This window comes from Sinocyclocheilus rhinocerous, unplaced genomic scaffold, assembly GCF_001515625.1.
Source record: "Sinocyclocheilus rhinocerous isolate Xijiao unplaced genomic scaffold, SAMN03320098_v1.1 scaffold843, whole genome shotgun sequence".
Lineage (NCBI taxonomy): Eukaryota > Metazoa > Chordata > Actinopteri > Cypriniformes > Cyprinidae > Sinocyclocheilus > Sinocyclocheilus rhinocerous.
The window spans coordinates 114,865-135,258 of record NW_015655383.1 but is presented as its reverse complement, the minus strand read 5'-3'; the positions used below and the strand labels follow the sequence as shown (position 1 = coordinate 135,258).

The following is a 20,394-nucleotide window of genomic DNA, read 5'->3' as shown; positions in this document are numbered from 1 at the left end:
GCGACAAAGCGACCGTTGAAAATCATTTGAAATTTGTGTCAATACGTCATGAATAGAACGCAGCAGCAGTTTTCTGTCGGGGATTTGTCGTGTCGTGCTGCGTCGCATCCAGTGTAGACAGCATCACTGATTATAATGAGTTCTATAGTATTTTGTGCTTTGTTTCACAGAACTAATCGTTGCCTGGGTTGCATACGTATGTGTGGGGCGGAGCTATCAAAATAGGGGGGAGACACTTTTGAGGTAGGGGCGTGTTTGTTTTGGTGATTTCAAATGTCAACATTGCCTACCAGAAATCACTTACCCCACCTTTAATATTGAGATTGGGATCATTTTAACATGTTCTTGTGGCTGTGCTCTGCAGGACAATGGACTTAGAGGGCCAGAGTTACAGTACTGCAAGAAAAAAAAAGCACTAAAATGTATGAATTCTTGATTAACAATTTAAGTTTACGCAAATTAGCCGCATTGTAGCAATTACCATCAGGAGTTTACCTAGATCAGTCAGAATGCCCACTAGAAACCAATAGCGCAGAGACCGGTGACCTCCAGTGATTTATTCTTTATTAGTGTGAGCGCTAAAACTCAAAAATTCATAACAGAAGTGAAGTTGACTAATCCTTCCTTACCAGATTTCATTTGTATGGCATGGGAAGGCATACTGGGACAGATTCCATCATGGTAAATGACACTAATATCGTAAACTTGGCCACACTTCAAGTCGGGGATCCGGCAGCTGTTGGCAGTAGTGCTACAACTGAGAAGACCACCATGCTGGTCCTCCATGGTGGCAGTGAAGGATATCATACTCCGAGTTCCCAGCCAGCTCACCAGCGCCTGGTTCTCTTGACAGTCCAGAAGAGCTTCTACACTCCCAGGGGGACAGGGAGCTGAGAGAGGGGGCAGGAAGTTGGTTATGAGGTATCAGACATCAAAGGAACTGCACTCTTGTATTTCTTCATATGTGTTGTACCTGTTTCTACACTGATGGAGTCACTGGAAGAGCTGTTGCAGTGGATATTGGATGCAATTAAAGAGGCATTGTATATGGATCCGCAGCGGAGCCCGCTGAACTTGCACTTCGTATCTGATGAGGTACAAGTGTGAGCAGTCCCGAGCTGATCCACTGCCGTGGCATAGTAGAGAAAGGCACCTAATGAAGCCTCCCAAGTCAGAGTGATGGAATCTGAGCCACAGTCCATCAATGCAGACACATTCTGAGGTACGCAGGGGGCTAGGAAGAAAAAAACAAATAAGAACATGTAAGGCATGTGTATATTGTCATATAAGCTGTAAACAGCAAAAAGGTGAACTTGAGCGCTGCCTACAAATTTTTAGCCAGTCAGAACACTTAGCCAATCAGAAATGTCCTCTGCATTGCATCATTTAGCACATTCTGGTTTGTTGCCATTTTTTTGGAAGGTAGGGTTTTGGGGAGATGGTGTGTTGATGAAATGATAGAGGGTGGTCTAATTCAGTGACTAAATCAGGTGCAGGTTAATCTAAAATAACTAAAGCTAACTACATTATTTATTCAAACACAAGCTACAGTGGTCTAAGTATCTATATTCTCCAAATCACTTGTCCTATCCAGGGACTGGAGCCTATCCCAGCTTCTCAGTCTGAAGCAAGTCCATTCACACAAGATTTAGGACCAGATTTACTAACAAACCCTCTTTTGGCATTAAAAACTACTGTTAGGATTTATTAATGACACGGCGATGAAAAGGCATGGTTATTTTTGTAGCTGATGTTATTGCTTATGCATTTGTAGGAGATTCCCTTTCAGATGCAACATTTATGGGAGGAGAGTATTTAAATGAATCATGCAAGGTGCTTTACTAAGGTGTGCGGCATTCAGTTTAATGGTATTTGCGCCATTATTTAACACCCAAAAAATGTCTGCGCCTGTGTTACCTATACCAAATTATAATTGGCTCTGCTGGTTTGGTACCCTATGCCAGTATGTGCTGCTCTTGGTAGCTTGCAATGGTCATTATGGATATGAGCTGTGACTGAATTCTTTGATTTGTGCGTTGTCAGTATAAATGAATGAATGAGACATTTATGTACCGCTTTATAGTGTATTGTTGTACACCCAAAGGGCTTTACAATCATATGGGGGGGTCTCTCCTCAACCACCACCAATGTGCAGCATCCACTTGGATGATGTGACGGCAGCCACAGTACAACAGCACCAGTGCACTCACCACACACCAGCTACAGGTGGAGAGGAGAAAGAGTCATAGAGCCAATCAAGTGGATGAGAATTAATAGAAGGCCATGATTGACAAAGGCCAGTGGAGGGAATTTGGCCAGGACACCGGGGTTACACCCCTGCTCTTTTCACAATCATATGGGGGGGTCTCTCCTCAACCACCACCAATGTGCAGCATCCACTTGGATGATGTGACGGCAGCCACAGTACAACAGCACCAGTGCACTCACCACACACCAGCTACAGGTGGAGAGGAGAAAGAGTCATAGAGCCAATCAAGTGGATGAGAATTAATAGAAGGCCATGATTGACAAAGGCCAGTGGAGGGAATTTGGCCAGGACACCGGGGTTACACCCCTGCTCTTTTCCGAGAAATGCCATGGGATTTTTAATGACCACAGAGAGTCAGGACCTCGGTTTAATGTCTCATCTGAAAGACAGTGCTTTTTTGACAGTATAATGTCCCTAATGGGCATTAGAACCCACACAGGCTGCAGGGTGAGCACCCCCTGCTGGCCTCACTAACACATCTTCCTGCAGCAACCTAGTTTATCCCAGGAGGTCTCCCATCCAGGTACTGACCAGGCTCCACCATGCTTAGCTTCAGTGGGCAACCAGTCTTGGGCTGCAGGGTGATATGGCTGTGGCAGTAGATCACCCGCAGAACTTTCCAATCCTGTCGGTGCTTTTGTGGGATTTATGGGATTGTGCTCTCATGCTAATTTGCCCTGTTTAGTAAATCTGGCACTTAGTGTCTCCAGTCAACCTGTCCTACATGTATTTGGATTATGGCGAAAACTGGAGCTCAGAGGGACTCGAGAACCTTCTTGGTGTGTGATGGAAGTGCTACTCACTAGCCACCATGACACCCATTTCACAAACACAATTTATTTTCCTTTTCCATTTTTCTGCAATTAAACTGATCACTTGAGCTAGCACCAAATTTGGCCCTGACAGTCTAATCATGTGTAGGCTCCCATATTTGTCCACCAGGGGGCTTTGACACTCACCAGTCTGACCTACTTCTCCCAGAGACAGAACGCTGGAGCACTCATCGTCCGCAGCAGTGATTAACATGGTAAGGCTTTCTCCACAGTTTATGTCGGAGATTGTGCAGCTCTGCGTTAGTGAGCTACACATATAGTGGCTCTGATTTCCACGGTTACCAAAGGCCTCCACGGTGTACCGCAGCGCTCCATCTGCACCTTCCCAGCTGCTGGTCAGAAGTCCAGTCTGACAGTCCGCTGATGTGCGCATGTTCCTTGCTTGGCAGGGCGCTGAGGGGTGAGATTATTGGAACATTACCACAATAGTGCTGTGTTATATTGTGAGTTTGGTTAAGCTTAAAATCAAATGTTTAGTGTTACCGGTTCGGATTTGCCTCATTGAACTGGTTACAGTGCTACACTGCTCTCTGACCGACGATGAAGAACCGGAGACGGTGAAGTTGTAAAGGCGTCCACAATTGGTGTCGGTAAAGAAGCAGGATGTTTCCGTGGTCATACATTCCATCACCTTGCCAGTGGAGTCCACACCCCTCGCATAGTAATAAGCTGAGTAATTGTTTGGAGCCCAGGAAAAGACAATGACATTGCTGCTGCACTCCCGGTACAGCATCAGATCGGATGGGGCGCAGGGAACTGTAAGTGCGTGTGGAAAGAGAAGGATCAAAGTTTAGTGAGATAAGCATGAAAGTCAGAACAAACAAAATAGGCAATACAAAAAAACCTTAGTCCCTGGTGTCTTCTTTAATCTTGTTATTTGAATTTCTGTAATGGGTTTCAGTGTATTGTTACTACAGTTCTTGCTGCTCTGGAAAGATCGATGCATGTAACAAAGACCATATGACTCAAAAAAAGATGTTCTCCTGGGACTATATTTTCCCTGGTAGAGAACAGGGTGTGTACCTGCTCCCTGCCTGAAAACACACAACACCTGGGATAGCTCTTGTCTGATTTTCAAAAACGAGAGACAGAGAATCTTTATTTTGAGACTTAACTGAAAGTCTACGGCAGAACAAAGCACAGACCCAGTGGAATTATGTCACGTTTAAGGCCAGTTTTTCGGATGTAGAGAACTGAAACCATAGCCCAGTTATAGGCTTTTGCCCGAAACACATTCTGAGCAAGTGCAAGAACGTAAACACTTCTAGCTTCAAGCTTCCTAAATGTGTCACAACACAAATATTGCATTATCAGCATTGTCTCAACTTGAACAGAGCAACAATACCTTGTCAGGCCTTTTTTTTTTCACCCATCCAAGGAACCATCCATAATACAATTATTTGAGAATTAATACCATTAAAGTGGATTAGCACCACACTATCAGTGCCTTCTCATATGACGTGCCACCTTTCATAACTTCACAATCAAGATAAATGCCAATAACTTGGAAGCATCATATCTTTCATGTAACAAATACACCTCTATTGAATAAAGAACAATTTCTTGCTTCCCACCCAAACTGTGACCTGGCTCTTTGTCTATGAACACAAATCGATCTGAAATGGGTCAGCGTAACAGAAAAGAGGACTTGCTGTTGTGAGACTATTCAAAATAACCCAGCAGAGACAATGCGATCGCTAGGGAAAGTGTGACTTCTCTGTTGTGGATCGGTTGTCTTTAAACATCATGCATGAATAGAGGACATTAACAATCAGAATTGCAGTGGTATAGATATCCAGGATGCACACCACAATGCTGATTCTAGTTCAGATTAGTTTCCCCTGAATGCACCAGTAAGGCTATGAAAGCTGAATGAGAGGAAAACTAGTCTGAGATTCTGTTGTCCCAACATCTCACCTGTTTGGAAGGATGTGGTGGCGTTGCCGGTGCTCTCACAGTTGTCTGACAGGGCGGTGACGTGTACCATGTAGTTCTCCCCACATGCTAGATTTCTGATTTCACATTCTGTAGTGCTCGAGGAGCAGGACAGAACTACACCGCTGTGACTTACGGCAGTGGCACGGTAGGTAGTGGCTCCAAGCACAGCTGTCCAGGAGACCACAGCAGATCCACTAGCACAGGTGTAGCTCACTGAGACGGCTGTCACTGGACCCAGAGCTGGCAGAGAGAGGAGTGTGGGAGAATTTCCAAATTAATGAACTAAGCTGACCTTAAAGAGAGGGTTGACCTTTTAAACGTTTAACTAAAACGTTCACTATTATACCAGGCTTTGATAATTCAAAGCAAAGAATCCTTACAGTTTCCCAAAATGACTAGCATTTCCACTATAGCTGAACTTGATTTACCCAGATAAAACAAGTTTATCTTTGTTGGTCCTGAAACAAATGATCAGATTTAAAGTTTATGGCTAGGTTTAGGGCTGGGGCTTGAACAGCATTTTTTTTTTCCAACTGACCAGACTGTAGGGTTTCGGTAAGGGTTTCTATAGTTAGGTAAATGCAAGGATTTGGATGTTTATCTAAGGGTAATGTGACCATCTCAGAAGTAGTTCTCAATAAAATGTCATTTTCTCTCCGTTTGCTTTTCTGTACTTCTAGAGAGTCCAACTCTTCCGTACTAGAAGTGGTTTTCTTGTTCTTTATTCCACATAAATGGTACCTTACTATAATTTAAATGAAGGACCCTGAGCTGTGTTTGATAACCTGTTCAAATTCCAAAAGACAGCAGGTATGAACATTGTGTGGCAAGTTATTGTCTTGAAATCTAATATTAAAGCTCATACCACTTATGCCTATTACAGTTCATGCCTCTTTAACATGCCTCGTTTAGTTCTACACTGGGCTCTGGTTTCTTATTTAATATTCTTCTTATCTAGTACACTTTTTCCACTGTCCTATCCAAGGCCAAAGGAAGGAAGGTACAACCAAATTAAAACCTGGGTTTGATAAAGAATTACGTCTTGAAAAACATTCCAAATAACCAGTCAGATTTGAAGGTTAGTTTTATAGCTGGGGTTGGGGCTTGAAGCTCAGATTGAGGCACTGTTTCCACCTGGTATTAAGATACGTTTTCAGTGATCCTATCACAAGCGGTCATCCGAGGTGCATTTCAATACCAGGTGGAAATAGTATGCTTTTCAAATGTGTCTCTTGTGATCACTTCTGTTCTGATTTCTTTGAGACCCTCCCCTCTTGTTTTATTACACCCTACATCACTTTGGCGAATTACGAGTTTATGAGGGATCGGGAAAGGAGGCGAATGGAAAGGATAAAGAAAGCAGCTGCATTTTTTGGCCGTAATCACTTGTTTTGGTGCGCCTTCTCACAAAACATCCCACTGCTATTACACATGAAGTCAGTAGAATAGGTGGACCTTACTGTCTGTTTGAACACATTTGAACACATGATTGATTGTCTGCTATATGAAAGCTATCTGGTGTGTTTTCAACTGGTTGGTCAAAAGTGAACAAGCTCAAAAAAGAAAAAAAATGTAGATCCCGTTTACACCTCTATTTAGCGTATTTATCGAATCAATGAAAAAGCGTCTTAATACCAGGTATGAACAGGGCTTAAGGTTCTTCAGTGGTAGCTTATGGAATTTTGTTCCTGGACCAAGACAAAGATGTTGTACTTGGACAAATCCCATTGTGCACCATTTCCATTGTCAAGGGCATCTAGAGTACCATCAAATATGACAATGAGGTAACTATAAAGGTCTGTTATAATTAAAAAATGAAAACTGCTTTGCTTACTGTTTGTGGTATAGTTGACCTGCCTGGGTTCTCCAGGTTCCAAGAGAGCATTAAGTGAAGACACTGAGATTTGGTATGAAGAACAGGGTGAAATATTCTGCACATCCAATGTGGTGCCAAACACAGTATTTGAATATATCGTAGTGTCTAGGGAATTCCAATTCTTGACTGTAACTTGGTAGACTAGAACCTTGTCCACAGGTTGCCAACTGATTTGGGCAGACTGGGGCCTGATTTGTAGTACTGTAATCACCACTGGAGGCTGTATCACTGAAAGTCAAGACATTGAAAAATGGGAATCGATAACTTTCTATTAGATTATTTCAGACTGATCGAAACAACGTGGTATCCTTTACTTACATGTAGTAACGGTGCGTATTCTGCTTCTTGCTCCCAGACCTCCAGCATTAGATGTGACCACATAACAGTCATATGTAGTTGCCGGTTGAAGATTTTCAACCACTGCGTTATTGTTTGTAAGAGACATGTTGTAACGCTCCCCAGTCACTGTTGAATTCATTAGCAGAAAGTATTTCTGTGCTGTTTGCACCCAGTCCCATTCTAGCGAGATGGCTGTACTTGATAGTGCTTTTGAATAGATTATCTGAGATGTTCCTGGTGCTAAAGCAGGAACAAAAGGAAAAGAGTATTGTTATCGTATCATCTGCAGACAATTTCTTGATGTTGTGTGAAGAAAGCCAAATCAAATTTTTTTTCAGTTATCTATTAATTGTGTAGTGTTATTTTTTTTCCAGGATTGATGGATTGAGATTGTTGGCTTGCCATATATTTACGCACTGAAAAAAAAAAAGAAAACCACAGCAAATTACCTGTTAATGCTAATCTTGAAGCCGTACACGAAGGAATAAAATTCAGAAACCCTTTAAGTATGACTTTGTACCACGTCCCCGTCTTCAAACCAAAGACCTCTTTCATTGACACACTCCCTGCGACCGACACTACAACTGGACTGGTGTTTGAGTCGTTCACAACCCGAAGGTCCAAAAAAAAATTTGTTATTCCCTGGAGTCTGTTCCATTGAACCAGCAGTGATGAAGCCGTAGGAGAGCTTATAGAAACGATGGTGCATTCTGGAATAGAAAAGGGTCACTCATAAAAGCTGTGTTCTAGAACAAAATACAGTACACTGCAAAAAGAAAATGCTTTTCTTACTTAGATTTTTTGTCTTGTTTCCAGCCCAGATATCTAAAAATTCTTAAATCAAGAAGGATTTTCTAGACTAGTAAAAATTATATTGTTATACAAGTCAAAATTAAGTGAGTTTTTGCTTGAAACAAGCAAAATAATCTGCCAACAGGGTAAACAAAATAATCTTGTTTTCTGTTGGAAATAAGATAATTTTGTTTACCCCGTTGGCACATCATTTTGTTTGTTCTAAGCATTTAATTTTGACTAGTTTTTTTCTGAAAACAAGACAAAAAATTTTACTAGTCTAGAAAATCCTTCTTGATTTAAGAATTTTTAGATATCTTAGCTGGAAACAAGACAAAAAAATCGTAAATAAACCTATACAGACTGATGTCTAACCACATATATAAACAAAAAGGTGGACGGAAGAATTATATTTTTACATACAATGAATATAGCTCACTAATCACTAATAATATTTGTGAGTATAATCATCTGAACTCATTCGTACAAAAGATCGGCTGTAACATTTTGTTAAAAATCATGATTGTTAGGTTTCGTACAAATGTGAAATTAAAAGCAAAAGGTGCTATTTAATATCTTGTAATTTTAAATTGTTATGCTGATATGTGACCCTGGAGCACAAAAGCAATCTTGAGTCGCTGGGGTATATTTGTAGCAATAGCCAACAATACACTGAATGGGTCAAAATTATTGATTTTTCTTTTATGCCACAAATCATTAGGATATTAAGCAAAGATCATGTTCCATGAAGATTTTGTAAATTTCCTACTGTAAATATATCAAAACTTAATTTTTGATTAGTAATATGCATTGCTAAGAACTTCATCTGGACAACTTTAAAGGTGATTTTCTCAATATTTCGATTTTTTTTTTTGCACCCTCAGATTCCAGATTTTCAAATAGTTGTATCTCGATCAAATATTGTTCTATTCTAACAAACCATACATCAATGGAAAGCTTATTTATTCAGCTTTCAGATGATGTATACATCTCAATTAAAATGTATTACTGGTTTTGTGGTCCAGGGTCACATATGCAAAATAGAATGATTTTTCTCATTTACACCATACACATGTATATGTATTTGTTTTCATATGAATCATAACTCCATCCCACAACCCCGTTGAGCAACTCTATTTTCTCAACTCTATAGTCTCTTCACAAAATTAGACCTGATAAAAATGTGACAGGACCCCTGAATAACTTGTCCTAAGCCAGCAATGAAACAAACTTGAAAAACTTGAGAAGTTAACTTACCTTGTGCCTGAGTGGTCCATATCTGCCAAAAAATAAGAACAATATAAAATAATAATTATACAAGGATTTTATATTATAGACATGTAATCCATTAAGAAAGCATACAAAGCATTCATACGTGAATATTGTATTTGAACAGAATTAATAATCTACCTGTGTTAGAGTCACTAAAACTACAACACCTAGTGTCTCCAGCACTCTCATCTTTGACAATACCTGAAATATTACAAATAGTGGTTTACATGGGAGTCAGACACAAAAGGTGTTTTGGATTCTTTTGAGCTTTAGAGCAGGAACACCGGTGGCCAATCAGTAGAGCCCACGGGGGCCCATCCTCTCCTACTTAATACCCTGAGGAAATGCGAGATATGAGAGGATAACAGAAAAATAAAAAGTCAAGTGGGAGGGACTGATGGGGAAAATGCAGAGAGAGAGGGCTACAATGAGAGAGAAAAAAAGTTGTTGTCACGTATTAGAGTTAGTCAGCTTTCATGAACTGGCATTTTAGTTTATGTGAAATCCTTCCAAAAACGTTTGTGTGAAATAAAAACTTCTTCTACCATAGGTATGTAAGACATCTCCATAATAATCTTTCTTGAACATGGTCATTCATTTAGGTGGAGTACAGAAACACTGAAGTAGACATTCTGTGTTTGTGAGTCAGACAAGGAGCATAAAGAAAAGGTTAAATGTCAAAGGGATATTTCACCGAAAAATGATTTTCGAATTTACTGAAAATATACTCACCCTAAGACCATCCAAGATGTAGATGAGTTTGTTTCTTCATCAGATTTGGAGAAATGTAGCATTGCATCACTTGCTCAGCAATGGATGCTCTGCAGTGAATGGGTGCCGTCAGAATGAGAGTCCAAACAGCTGATAAATACATCACAATAATCCACAAGTAATCCACACCACTCCAGTCCATCAGTTAATGTCTTGAGAAGTGAAAAGCTGCATGTTTGTAAGAAACAAATCCACTATTAAGATTTTTTTTTACTTTAAACCATTGCTTCTGGCTAACACTAGTCTATAATCAATATAATGCTTCCTCCAATCCCCTGTTGTCCATTGGCATGTTTGTTTAAAACTGCTTTTGACTGTTTTCGCTGATTCAGATGAGATGACTTTTTTTCACTGGAGGAAGCGTTATAATGGATTATGGATTTGTATTTTTAGCCAGAAGCAACAGTTTGAATGTCTTAACTGTGGGTTTGAATGGACAAACAAGCAGCTTTTCACTTCAAAAGATGTTAACTGATGGACTGGAGTGGTTTGGATTACTTGTGGATTATTGTGATATTTTTATTAGCTATTTGGATTCTCATTCTGACGGCACCCATTCACTGCAGAGCAAGTAATAAAATGCTAAATCCCGGCCTACATTTCTTTATTCATTTCACTCGAGTATGTCACAATAGCGATTTTTTCCCCCCCACAATTTCCATTTCATTCTGACATTAAGGAAAAGCTTGCATTAAATCGTTTATTTTTCTATTCTAAACAGTGAACTCAATATAATTGCAGTTTCTGTGAGCAGAATAAGTTTGACAGCTAGTTTACCCAAAATCTCTGGTCTTTTTCTCACCCTAATCGCATTGCAAACCAGCGCAGCTCTGACATGCGCTTATTCAAGCTTGGCGCATAAAGATGTGCAGAGCCAGATTTGCCATCATTGACACCAAACACCACTGCATGGCAGCAAGTTTGGATATATTAAAGAACAAATGATTTTTGAGAGCTGAGGCTTGATTTTCCTTGAATAAAAGCACAGATATACTCGTGGCAAAGCTCTTTATTGTTCTTTGCTCGGGGTAAAATGAAGTTCAAAATACCTCAACAATAGTACAGATTTTTCAAAGTTGTAAATAGAAGAGATTATTGTAGTGTTTACTAATATTATTTCAGAAAATTCACATTTAATTTGATGATCATGTTAACTCTTCAGTTTTGCTTGAAGTATACTGGGCCTTAACAACTTTGGTCTGTTCCTCACAGAAAGCTATTGTATGGCTTCAGCTATGGATTATAGCTCATGAGAAAAATGGGCCACTTTTATGGTGAGTTTAATCCGATTTTGGTAACACTTTATTTCGATAGTCCACTTTAGACATTCTATTATTTTTTGGGCAAACTCGTGCTTTAATAGTGACCTAAAGGACCCACTGTAACCTAAAGTTTTTTTTATTTATATAAGAAAACGTTATCTTCTTGACTTGGTCTGACTGTTTGATAAAGCTATGTTATCTAAGAATGTCCACTTCTGGAGTTCTTTCAGATGTTGTGAGAAGATGAATATGACAGTTGCCACATACTTTGTGAATTTTATGACCATGGCTATTCAGCCTAACCCAGAAACAAGTGTTGTGTAAAACACCCTTATATAAGCTTTTATATTTTTTATTTCCTAAAGCTGTGATGTGTAATGAATATGGCAGGTGAGAGATCCTTTGCTCTATTTCATGCAGGATACAAAGGCTGGGAACAGTAGGACTTGACCCGTTACAGATGCAGATAACCGACAGGGAGGAGCTGCCAGCTTTGAGACCAAGGTGATGGTGAAACTAAAGAAATCTGTGTTAACTTTGGAAACTGGGTCTCTGAGAGAACAAATACTTTCAATGTATGTCACTTCATGGGCCCCCTTGAGCCACAAAAGCATGATTGCAAGTGTGATACAATGCAATCAACTTAGAAACACTTAGAACAACTTTTCTAAGTGAAAAGTTGTTCAACAAAAATTTAAAAAAGCACGTCTCTAGACTTGACCTCGATCTTGTATTTTTAATTGTTACATTATATCTGTTTTACATGACAGACATTAACAAGTTAATTCTTAGTTAGTGCTCAAATGTGATTGGTTGAGCAGTGTTCCTCTTTGAGAAAAAGAAATATCACCTTCAGTTCTTTCTTAAGGATGTTCTTTTAAAGTTTATCATTTTTTGTAGTTAGTACTCTTTTAAAGTCTACTTCTTTTCACAAGGGCCAAAAGTGATGATATAACAGTCCAGGAGCACTGGGACTTTTCACACTTTTTCACTCTTTCAGACTGTCAGACTGTCCATTAGTGAGCCCTCATGAGTGTTGTATGCAATGGGCGTCCATTATGTAGATCAGATACAGTTGAGAGGGGAAGTCTTTAAAAGACTAAAATAAAAGTCTTTTCAATGTGACACCTCAAGTGGCCAGATTATAACATGAGAAGCTATTTTACTAGTCATGCAAACTTTTGTTGGTGAAGGATACCAACAATGTAATGTAAACCTAGCAAAAGGTTGTCCTGGTTGTGGCCCTGGTTAGGCCTGAGTTTTCATTTACACAATGTTGACCAGCAGGCATCACCAGCATTTGGTCTTTAAAGCTCTTCAAAACAGTGAATAATTTTGCAAAGCAAAGCAAATTGGTTCATTTGGTTCAATGCTTCGAAAAGGTTTGTTTCTCCCATCACTGGCAGTCATCTCTTCTACCATAGTACTCAGATCCCATTTGCAGTTACGCTTAGTCATGTGACACACTAAAACCAATGGAATATTGCGAGCTCTGGCCAGGGCCGAGTTATCCTACTGGGCAACATGGGCTGTAGCCCAGGGCCCCGCAAAAGCTTAACTGGCTCTGGCGAAGGCAGGCGATTGTTGATTGAATAACGACAAAATATCAGTCTGCTCTTTGCACAAAGGTATTGTACATCTTCAGAAGACTTGCAATAAAGCACACCAGTCAAATAAACGACTTCAAAAGACTTGCAATAAAGCACCCCAGTAAAATATGATTCTATACTGGTGTTTTTTTTGGGGGGGGCCTGTTTTGAAGTTTGGCAGTATAAATCACCATTTACAATGTGGGTATTTTGTGTGTGCTGTACTGGTATTCCCTACATTATGGGGACCAAATGTCCCCACAAGGATAGTAATAGCAGTAATTTTTTTACCTTGTGGGGACATTTTTTGGCCCCCATGAGGAGAACAGCTAATAAATAATGCAGAAAAAACATTTGGGAAATGTTTTTAGAGCTTGAAGCAATGCAGTTTGAGAAAAGTGTCTTGAATTACACAACTCTCAATCTGTTTCATGATATTAACAGTTTGGTTGTCTTATACTTCTGTCATTTTACCCACAAAAATGCCCATTTCTTTTCAAAGAGGAAATGAATACCACAGACAAAAGGCCGCATGACAATGACAGGCGTTTAATCTTGAGAGAATACAGTAGATGTGATCATGAATACCTTCGCTCTGTTGTATGTTGCCTCTTTCTTGCTTATTTTTCCTTAGGGCTCCAACATGTCAAAGGGTTCGAATGAACAAGCAACCTAAAGTGTCAACATTGAGCTTTGTGTTTGCGAGATTGAATGTCGATTAGCTACTCAAATGGTCCACGTTCTGTTGAATCTGAGAAACATGATTTGGTTGCTTGTGGTGTCAACAAAGAAACTTGAAAAAGTCAGCATGTTTACTGATGTTATTGGATACTCGTTGCCACACAAGAGATTCATATAGAATCATGCATTGAGTTTCCCAGAGGATTAGGAACATATTTGTTGCTGTATTTGATGACTGGGTGGTCCAATATTATATGATTGTCAAAAATGCAGCCTGGTTTACAGAAAGTTCTGTAGAAAATAAAGCAAATGGACATTACAAATGGACAAAATTACAATTACAATGGACAAATGGACTCAATCCACTGAAAACAGATGAGTCCAAATAGTGCAGAACAGATCGGATGGCCCTCAAAACCGTTTTCTCTGACATAGGCTACTGTAAGTTGCTCTCAATAACTTTTAATCATTTTTTAACAGTAATTGGTCCAGTTAATTTTTACAAATCACATAAATAACGAAAGACTCCCAGCATTCCCAGAGGCTCGTCAACACATTCCCTGTTATGTCCGTGATTATAATAATAGCATGACTTTGTTGTATTAAAGGGAGTTGAACAAAAAAGGTGGTTTCGTCTGTGAATGCTGAAGATGTGGGAACCATTAACAGAACTCCATGGGGAGCATTTACCACACAAAAGATGTGTCACCACTCCTCATGCCCAAACACATAAAAGGTAACACACAACACTAAAGAATAACTGTTCATTCCAGTATTATAACTACCAAAAGTCTTGTGGGTTGTTTCACAAGCACATTCAATTAATTGATCTTGATTTATTAGACATAGATAGGGTAAGATGACCTCCCCACATTCATTTTGTTTTCTCTTGATCATACATGGCACAAAATCTCATCTCAGCACTTTTGATGAATGGCTATGCTATTTTTAATTTTGTCATTTCATCTGAATGTGAGATTTAGTCAGTCAAAACAGTTTTGAGGTTAATTAATCTAATTTTGTATCACTGGAAAATAGTGATCTATGACATTGTGTTATGTTAAATATTTCAGACATCTTTGCTGTCATTAAAATCTATAGGCCACTGTGTTGCGTATTATGACATATCTTAAATTAAAATAGGGGCAATTCAATATGTAAATGTTCATATGTCCGTATACATGTCCTAGATTAAATTTACCTTTTAGATGAATCTGTTTTGGTGGGATTCTGCTTTGTCTGTCATTAGTTGTCATTTCTTTAAATTGTAAAAATACAATTTTAAAAACAATATTTTATTTAGTACTTTACATTAATGACACTTTAAAATATATACTGTAATATAAATGTCAATAAGATATTAACTATATTATAATAATTACCAATAATAATGTTATTATAATTACCAATATTTCAAAGGTTGGTTTTGTTTCAATATTTTTTTTCCCTAAAGACATAAATATTCATACAAAGTAAAAATATTTGTTATATAAGACCATATTTTCTTTAGACATAAGCCAAAATGTTACTTAATGTAGGTCAATATAATAATTTTTTATATAATAACTTAATTTCACCGTAAACAAAAGTTAAAAGTTGATTGTATATACCAGGGGTGGCGAACTCCAGTCCTGGAGAGCCGCAGCCCTGCAGAGTTCAGCTCCAACCCTAATTAAAACTCACCTGCCTGTAGCTTCCTAATAACCCTTCAGACCTTGATTAGCTTGTTCAGGTGTGTTTGATTAGGGTTGAAGCAAAATTCTGCAGGGCTGCGGCTCTCCAGGACCGACGTTCGCCACCCCTGGTATATACCATGAAACTAAAAACATTTTGTCCTTACTATAAAAAATTGAAAGACCTTAATCTTTATTGTGATATCTCTAAAATATGCATATTTTCCAACCAGCTCTCTGGGGTCAACCAAAATGTTTTATTTTCTTTCTTTCTCTCACACGTCTACTGTCAGAACGAGGAGCGAGGAGACGCAGGAGAAACTAAACTTCACAAATTTTAATTAACAGGGTAACACACACGGAGATGACGTTTAACACAGGACGCTAGACACAGGAAACACTGGGCTTATAAACACAGGGAATGTAATCAGGGAGAACTGAAACAGGTGGAGTAATTAATCAACAACCATGGAAACTAATGAGGGAACACCTGAAATCAAAGAACACAAATCAATACGAGGGAGGAACTAGGTCACAGGGAGCATATGAAGAGAAAAACACCCAGTCCTGGGACAGTGACATTTCACCCCCCTCCCGGAAGGCACGTCCTCACGCCACATACCAACCTTGGCGGAGCAGGTAGACTAGGGAGCCATGGCGGAGCAGGCAGCTCAGGGGCCATGGCGGAGCAGGCAGACTAGGAAGCCATGGCGGAGCAGGCAGCTCGGGGGCCATGGCGGAGCAGGTAGCTCGGGGGCCATGGCGGAGCGGGGTAGCTCGTGGGCCATGGGGGAGCAGGCAGCTCGGGGGCAGGCAGACTAGGAAGCCATGGTGGAGCAGGCAGCTCGGGGGCCATGGCAGAGCAGGTAGCTCAGGGGCCATGGCGGAGCGGGGTAGCTCGGGGGCCATGTGGGAGCAGGCAGCTCGGGGGCAGGCAGACTAGGGAGCCATGGTGGAGCAGGCAGCTTGGGGGACATGGCGGAGCAGGCAGCTCGGGGGCCATGGCGGAGCGGCCTCCGTGGCCTTGGCCTCGACACTCAATCGGGGTCGGACACTCTCCAGACACTGGAGGATACCTTCCCTCCAGCTCAGTCCTGTTGTGTCTGGGAGGTCCACGGGGCGATGATAATTGGCCCCGATCCAGAACAACGAATTAAGCGTGGCGTCATCCAACGCCGTCATTACGGCGAGCCTAGGGCAGCAATTCTTGCGGCGGTTTTCATTTTTGCGGGATGGGGGGGAAATGGAAATCAAAACTTTCAAAAAAGGAAACAAAAACGAGGAGAAGGGGTGCCGCTTACTGTTCTGTCCTGTGTTCTGTCACAATTCTACTGTCGGAGCGAGGAGACGAGGAGATGCAGGAGTAACTCAACTTCACAAATTTTAATGAACAGGGTAACACACACGGAGATGACGTTTAACACAGGACGCTAGACACAGGAAACACTGGGCTTATAAACACAGGGAACGTAATCAGGGAGAACTGAAACAGGTGGAGTAATTAATCAACAACCATGGAAACTAATGAGGGAACACCTGAAATCAAAGAACACAAATCAACACGAGGGAGGAACTAGGTCACAGGGAGCATATGGGGAGAAAAACACCCAAAGACAATCCTGGGGCATGACACTTTCTTTCTTTATCTCTCTCTCTCTCTCTCTCTCTCTCTCTCTCTATGGGGAGTGTTACTTGCTTTTAGACAAACTGAACAAAAGTTTAAACTGGAAACCATGATTTAAAATAACATTTAAAATGTGACAACTTACTCTTTATGCAACTTTATGTAAATACTGATATCAACCATCAAAACAAGTTGACTTTTGTTAGTTATTTTATTGTGTTCACTTGTTACTCAATAGTTATTAGTTTGTATAATGGTTATTATATTAGTTATTACTTTTACTTTTCTTTTTTTTTACAGATTTAAAAGTGTAATTATACAACATCACATCTAGACCTGATTTCCACCACATCTTGGAGCTAGGCTAAGTACAGTTATTTCACATTGATTGGAGCAGTCAGACCAATTTTTACATCGTCTATAGCAAATAGATTTATCACATGTGACGTGATGGCCTATTTGACCATTGTGAGGCTGGCTTTTTTTATATACTTTTATATACTGACTTTTGGATATATAGGATAATGGGGAACCGATAAAAAAGTACAGGGAGAGAGAAGGGAAGCTGATACTCGAGTATGGTTCTCTATTTTCCTCCAGAGCAATGCGCTTCACCTGAAATACTCCATGTCACTTATCTAGCAGCTACTGTACAGATGAAACTGTGATGATGGTGCTTTCTATTTTGTGTTTTGGGAGAAAATGGCCCTTGATCAAATAACAGAATCCCAGTCAAAGAGATTCACCTGAAAGATAAGATTATTATCAATTAGAAACACAATATTGATATATCCATATTTAAACGCCTATACCTATAATTAAGCTTTATGTCATCCCTTACGAAAATTAACCAAGGCTTTATTATAGCAAAAGTTTAACCATATTTTTTGGCAGATTGATTATTACCATTTGTATAACCACAATTTTACTACAAATTCCATGAATAAACTATGGTTAGTGCAGCAAAATCATGGTTAATTTGTGGTTACCATTTTTTCCCCCCGTATATATAAGAAAGATATATACGAGCTATAGCCCATAATAGTCTATAATGTTTATTTACATTTATGTTATTTTAATAATTATTGCAATTCTTTGTGTTTATTTTATAATAATGCTTTTTAATAACACTGTTACATGTATAAAACAGCAATAAAACAGTATTATTGGAAACATATACATGAAACATATTTTAAAATATAAACCATCTGTATAGGCTACTGATTGGCCACGGTTTTGATCAATCTGTATACTTGACCAACACTTTCTGCAGTGTCCATATGTGACCACAAGAGGGTACCCGTCCCTTTCAAGGGGTCCGAACTGATCTCTCTCAACAGCCTAATATAGCTGCTGCTAAGAACATGTCCATGGCCATAATTCTAGATTGTTTAATGTTTGTTAAGAAGTAGTGTTATATATTATTTTTGCATTATGAATTCCTAATCCAACACTTGGCTGGTTTTCAAAGCGTTTTAGTCACTTTTCAGTCAAGTATGTGGCCATTGTTGTCTGCCATTTATTTAGCTAGTATTTCCCTGTCTGTTTACCTCTGTAAATATCAATCTTTCTGTTTGTCTGTTATAACTTTAGTATTGAAACTGCCTTTCCAGAAAATCCACCCCACCCCAAACACACTGGGAAAATATGGAAACAGAAACAGACACACATTATTAATGCAGGGAATGAATTTTACTGTCAAACTATAGATGTTCATTCACATCCCAACAAATCATGCATTTGACAAACATCCAAGGGAAGTTCAATTAACAATTAAATGTAGATTTCCCTCAGAGGCACTGCATACTGTAGGGGAGTTAAAATTCAATTACCTCTCAGATTGATCGTTCTTTTTCTTTCTTTCTTTTTTTTTTTTTACATTTGGGAAATCACTGTTAGTTTCATTTTATGTTTGTTTAAATTATTCCTGGAAACTGATGCATAGACGTAACCACTGTCAAATTACTTCTTTTTTTTCTTTTTTTCAATGTGAGATGTTCGGATGTTGCTAAGAACAAAATGTTCTTTCATAACATAACTGCTTCACCAAAATAACTTTTTTAAGTTACTATCAATCGTTTTTCAAGTGGAGAGTTAAATAATATGACACACAAGATCATGAATTGCCTTTAGTGAAAATCCCTGAGATAACATTAGGGATCCCTGAAAATTAAGTTAAAATAATAAAATATATTCATTGATTGTTGAATTGAATGGCATTTTTGTGTGTTTACCACATTTTAAGAAAATGGCAAATTCCTCTGAAAAATTCTCCCATTAATCTAATTAAACCATATTACATGATTGACATAAATTACATTACATCTTTAAAGCAATTTAAATATAACCATACGTGATTGTAAGTAAAATATAAACATGAGTGATTGGACAGTGTTGAATCCTGACTAATTACATTATTCAGGTAATTATATTCAAATGAGTTCACTGCATGACTTCAGAAGCCAGTGCACACAGTAAAATGGTTTAGTTGCAAAGCATTCATTTTATTTCCTGGTTTGGGGACATTTTTTGAAGGATCCAGTCGTCCAATATTACCAGGAGCTGTACAAGAGAAAACAATAAGTCCAAGTTATTTAAAATGCTGTTATTGTTTCAGTAGTATGGTCATGGGTTATCTTCGTGCCTCCTATTCTCCATGCAATTCAGAATGACGGCACAGCTGAAAGGTTTGTTTAAGCTGTGCCCTCTACTGTACAGACATGAATTTGCAAAAAAAAAAAAATTTTTATATGACAGCACTATTAAAAACAAACGAACAGATGAAAAAAGTCTAACACAAAAGTAACATAACTTTCCATAAAAAGTAATGTAATTAGTTACTTAGTAACGCAATATTGTAATGCATTACTTGTAAAAGTAACTTTCCCCAACACTGGTGACTTTTTATCTCACAATTGCAGCTTTAATTATCACAATTTGGATTTCTTACCAATAATTGCAAGTTTATATCCCGCAATTCTGAGGGAAAAAAAGTGAGATAAGTCACAATTACCATTCTTTTCTTTTTTTTAATTAAATAATTAATTCGTTCGTTCGTTCCCATGGTAGAAAAGGGCTTACATTAAAAACTTTTATTTTGGATGCGATTAATCACGATTAATCGTTTGACAGCACTATTAAAAACAAACGAACAGATGAAAAAAGTCTAACACAAAAGTAACATAACTTTCCATAAAAAGTAATGTAATTAGTTACTTAGTAACGCAATATTGTAATGCATTACTTGTAAAAGTAACTTTCCCCAACACTGGTGACTTTTTATCTCACAATTGCAGCTTTAATTATCACAATTTGGATTTCTTACCAATAATTGCAAGTTTATATCCCGCAATTATGAGGGAAAAAAAGTGAGATAAGTCACAATTACCATTCTTTTCTTTTTTTTAATTAAATAATTAATTCGTTCGTTCGTTCCCATGGTAGAAAAGGGCTTACATTCCTCATTATAGATATG

At 38.8% G+C, this 20,394-nt stretch overlaps 2 protein-coding genes across 2 annotated transcripts in view; both read right to left on the bottom strand.

The window, feature by feature from the left end:
• The window catches only part of LOC107718002 (serine-rich adhesin for platelets-like), a 52,742-nt gene extending 43,234 nt beyond the window's left edge, over positions 1–9,508 (bottom strand). Inside the window, exons 1-10 of the mRNA XM_016524917.1 lie at positions 9,458–9,508; positions 9,305–9,326; positions 7,705–7,965; positions 7,235–7,495; positions 6,875–7,144; positions 5,020–5,280; positions 3,586–3,858; positions 3,229–3,495; positions 974–1,234; positions 630–890 (exon numbers count right to left, since the gene is read on the bottom strand). Of these exons, the coding sequence (XP_016380403.1) occupies positions 630–890; positions 974–1,234; positions 3,229–3,495; positions 3,586–3,858; positions 5,020–5,280; positions 6,875–7,144; positions 7,235–7,495; positions 7,705–7,965; positions 9,305–9,326; positions 9,458–9,508 (2,188 nt within the window). The remainder of the gene's footprint in view (positions 1–629; positions 891–973; positions 1,235–3,228; positions 3,496–3,585; positions 3,859–5,019; positions 5,281–6,874; positions 7,145–7,234; positions 7,496–7,704; positions 7,966–9,304; positions 9,327–9,457) is intronic.
• A 9,084-nt stretch (positions 9,509–18,592) lies between these two features.
• The window catches only part of LOC107718007 (fibronectin type III domain-containing protein 7-like), a 14,943-nt gene continuing 13,141 nt past the window's right edge, over positions 18,593–20,394 (bottom strand). Inside the window, exon 14 of the mRNA XM_016524922.1 lies at positions 18,593–19,481. The gene's annotated coding sequence lies outside the window, so the exon portion shown is untranslated. The remainder of the gene's footprint in view (positions 19,482–20,394) is intronic.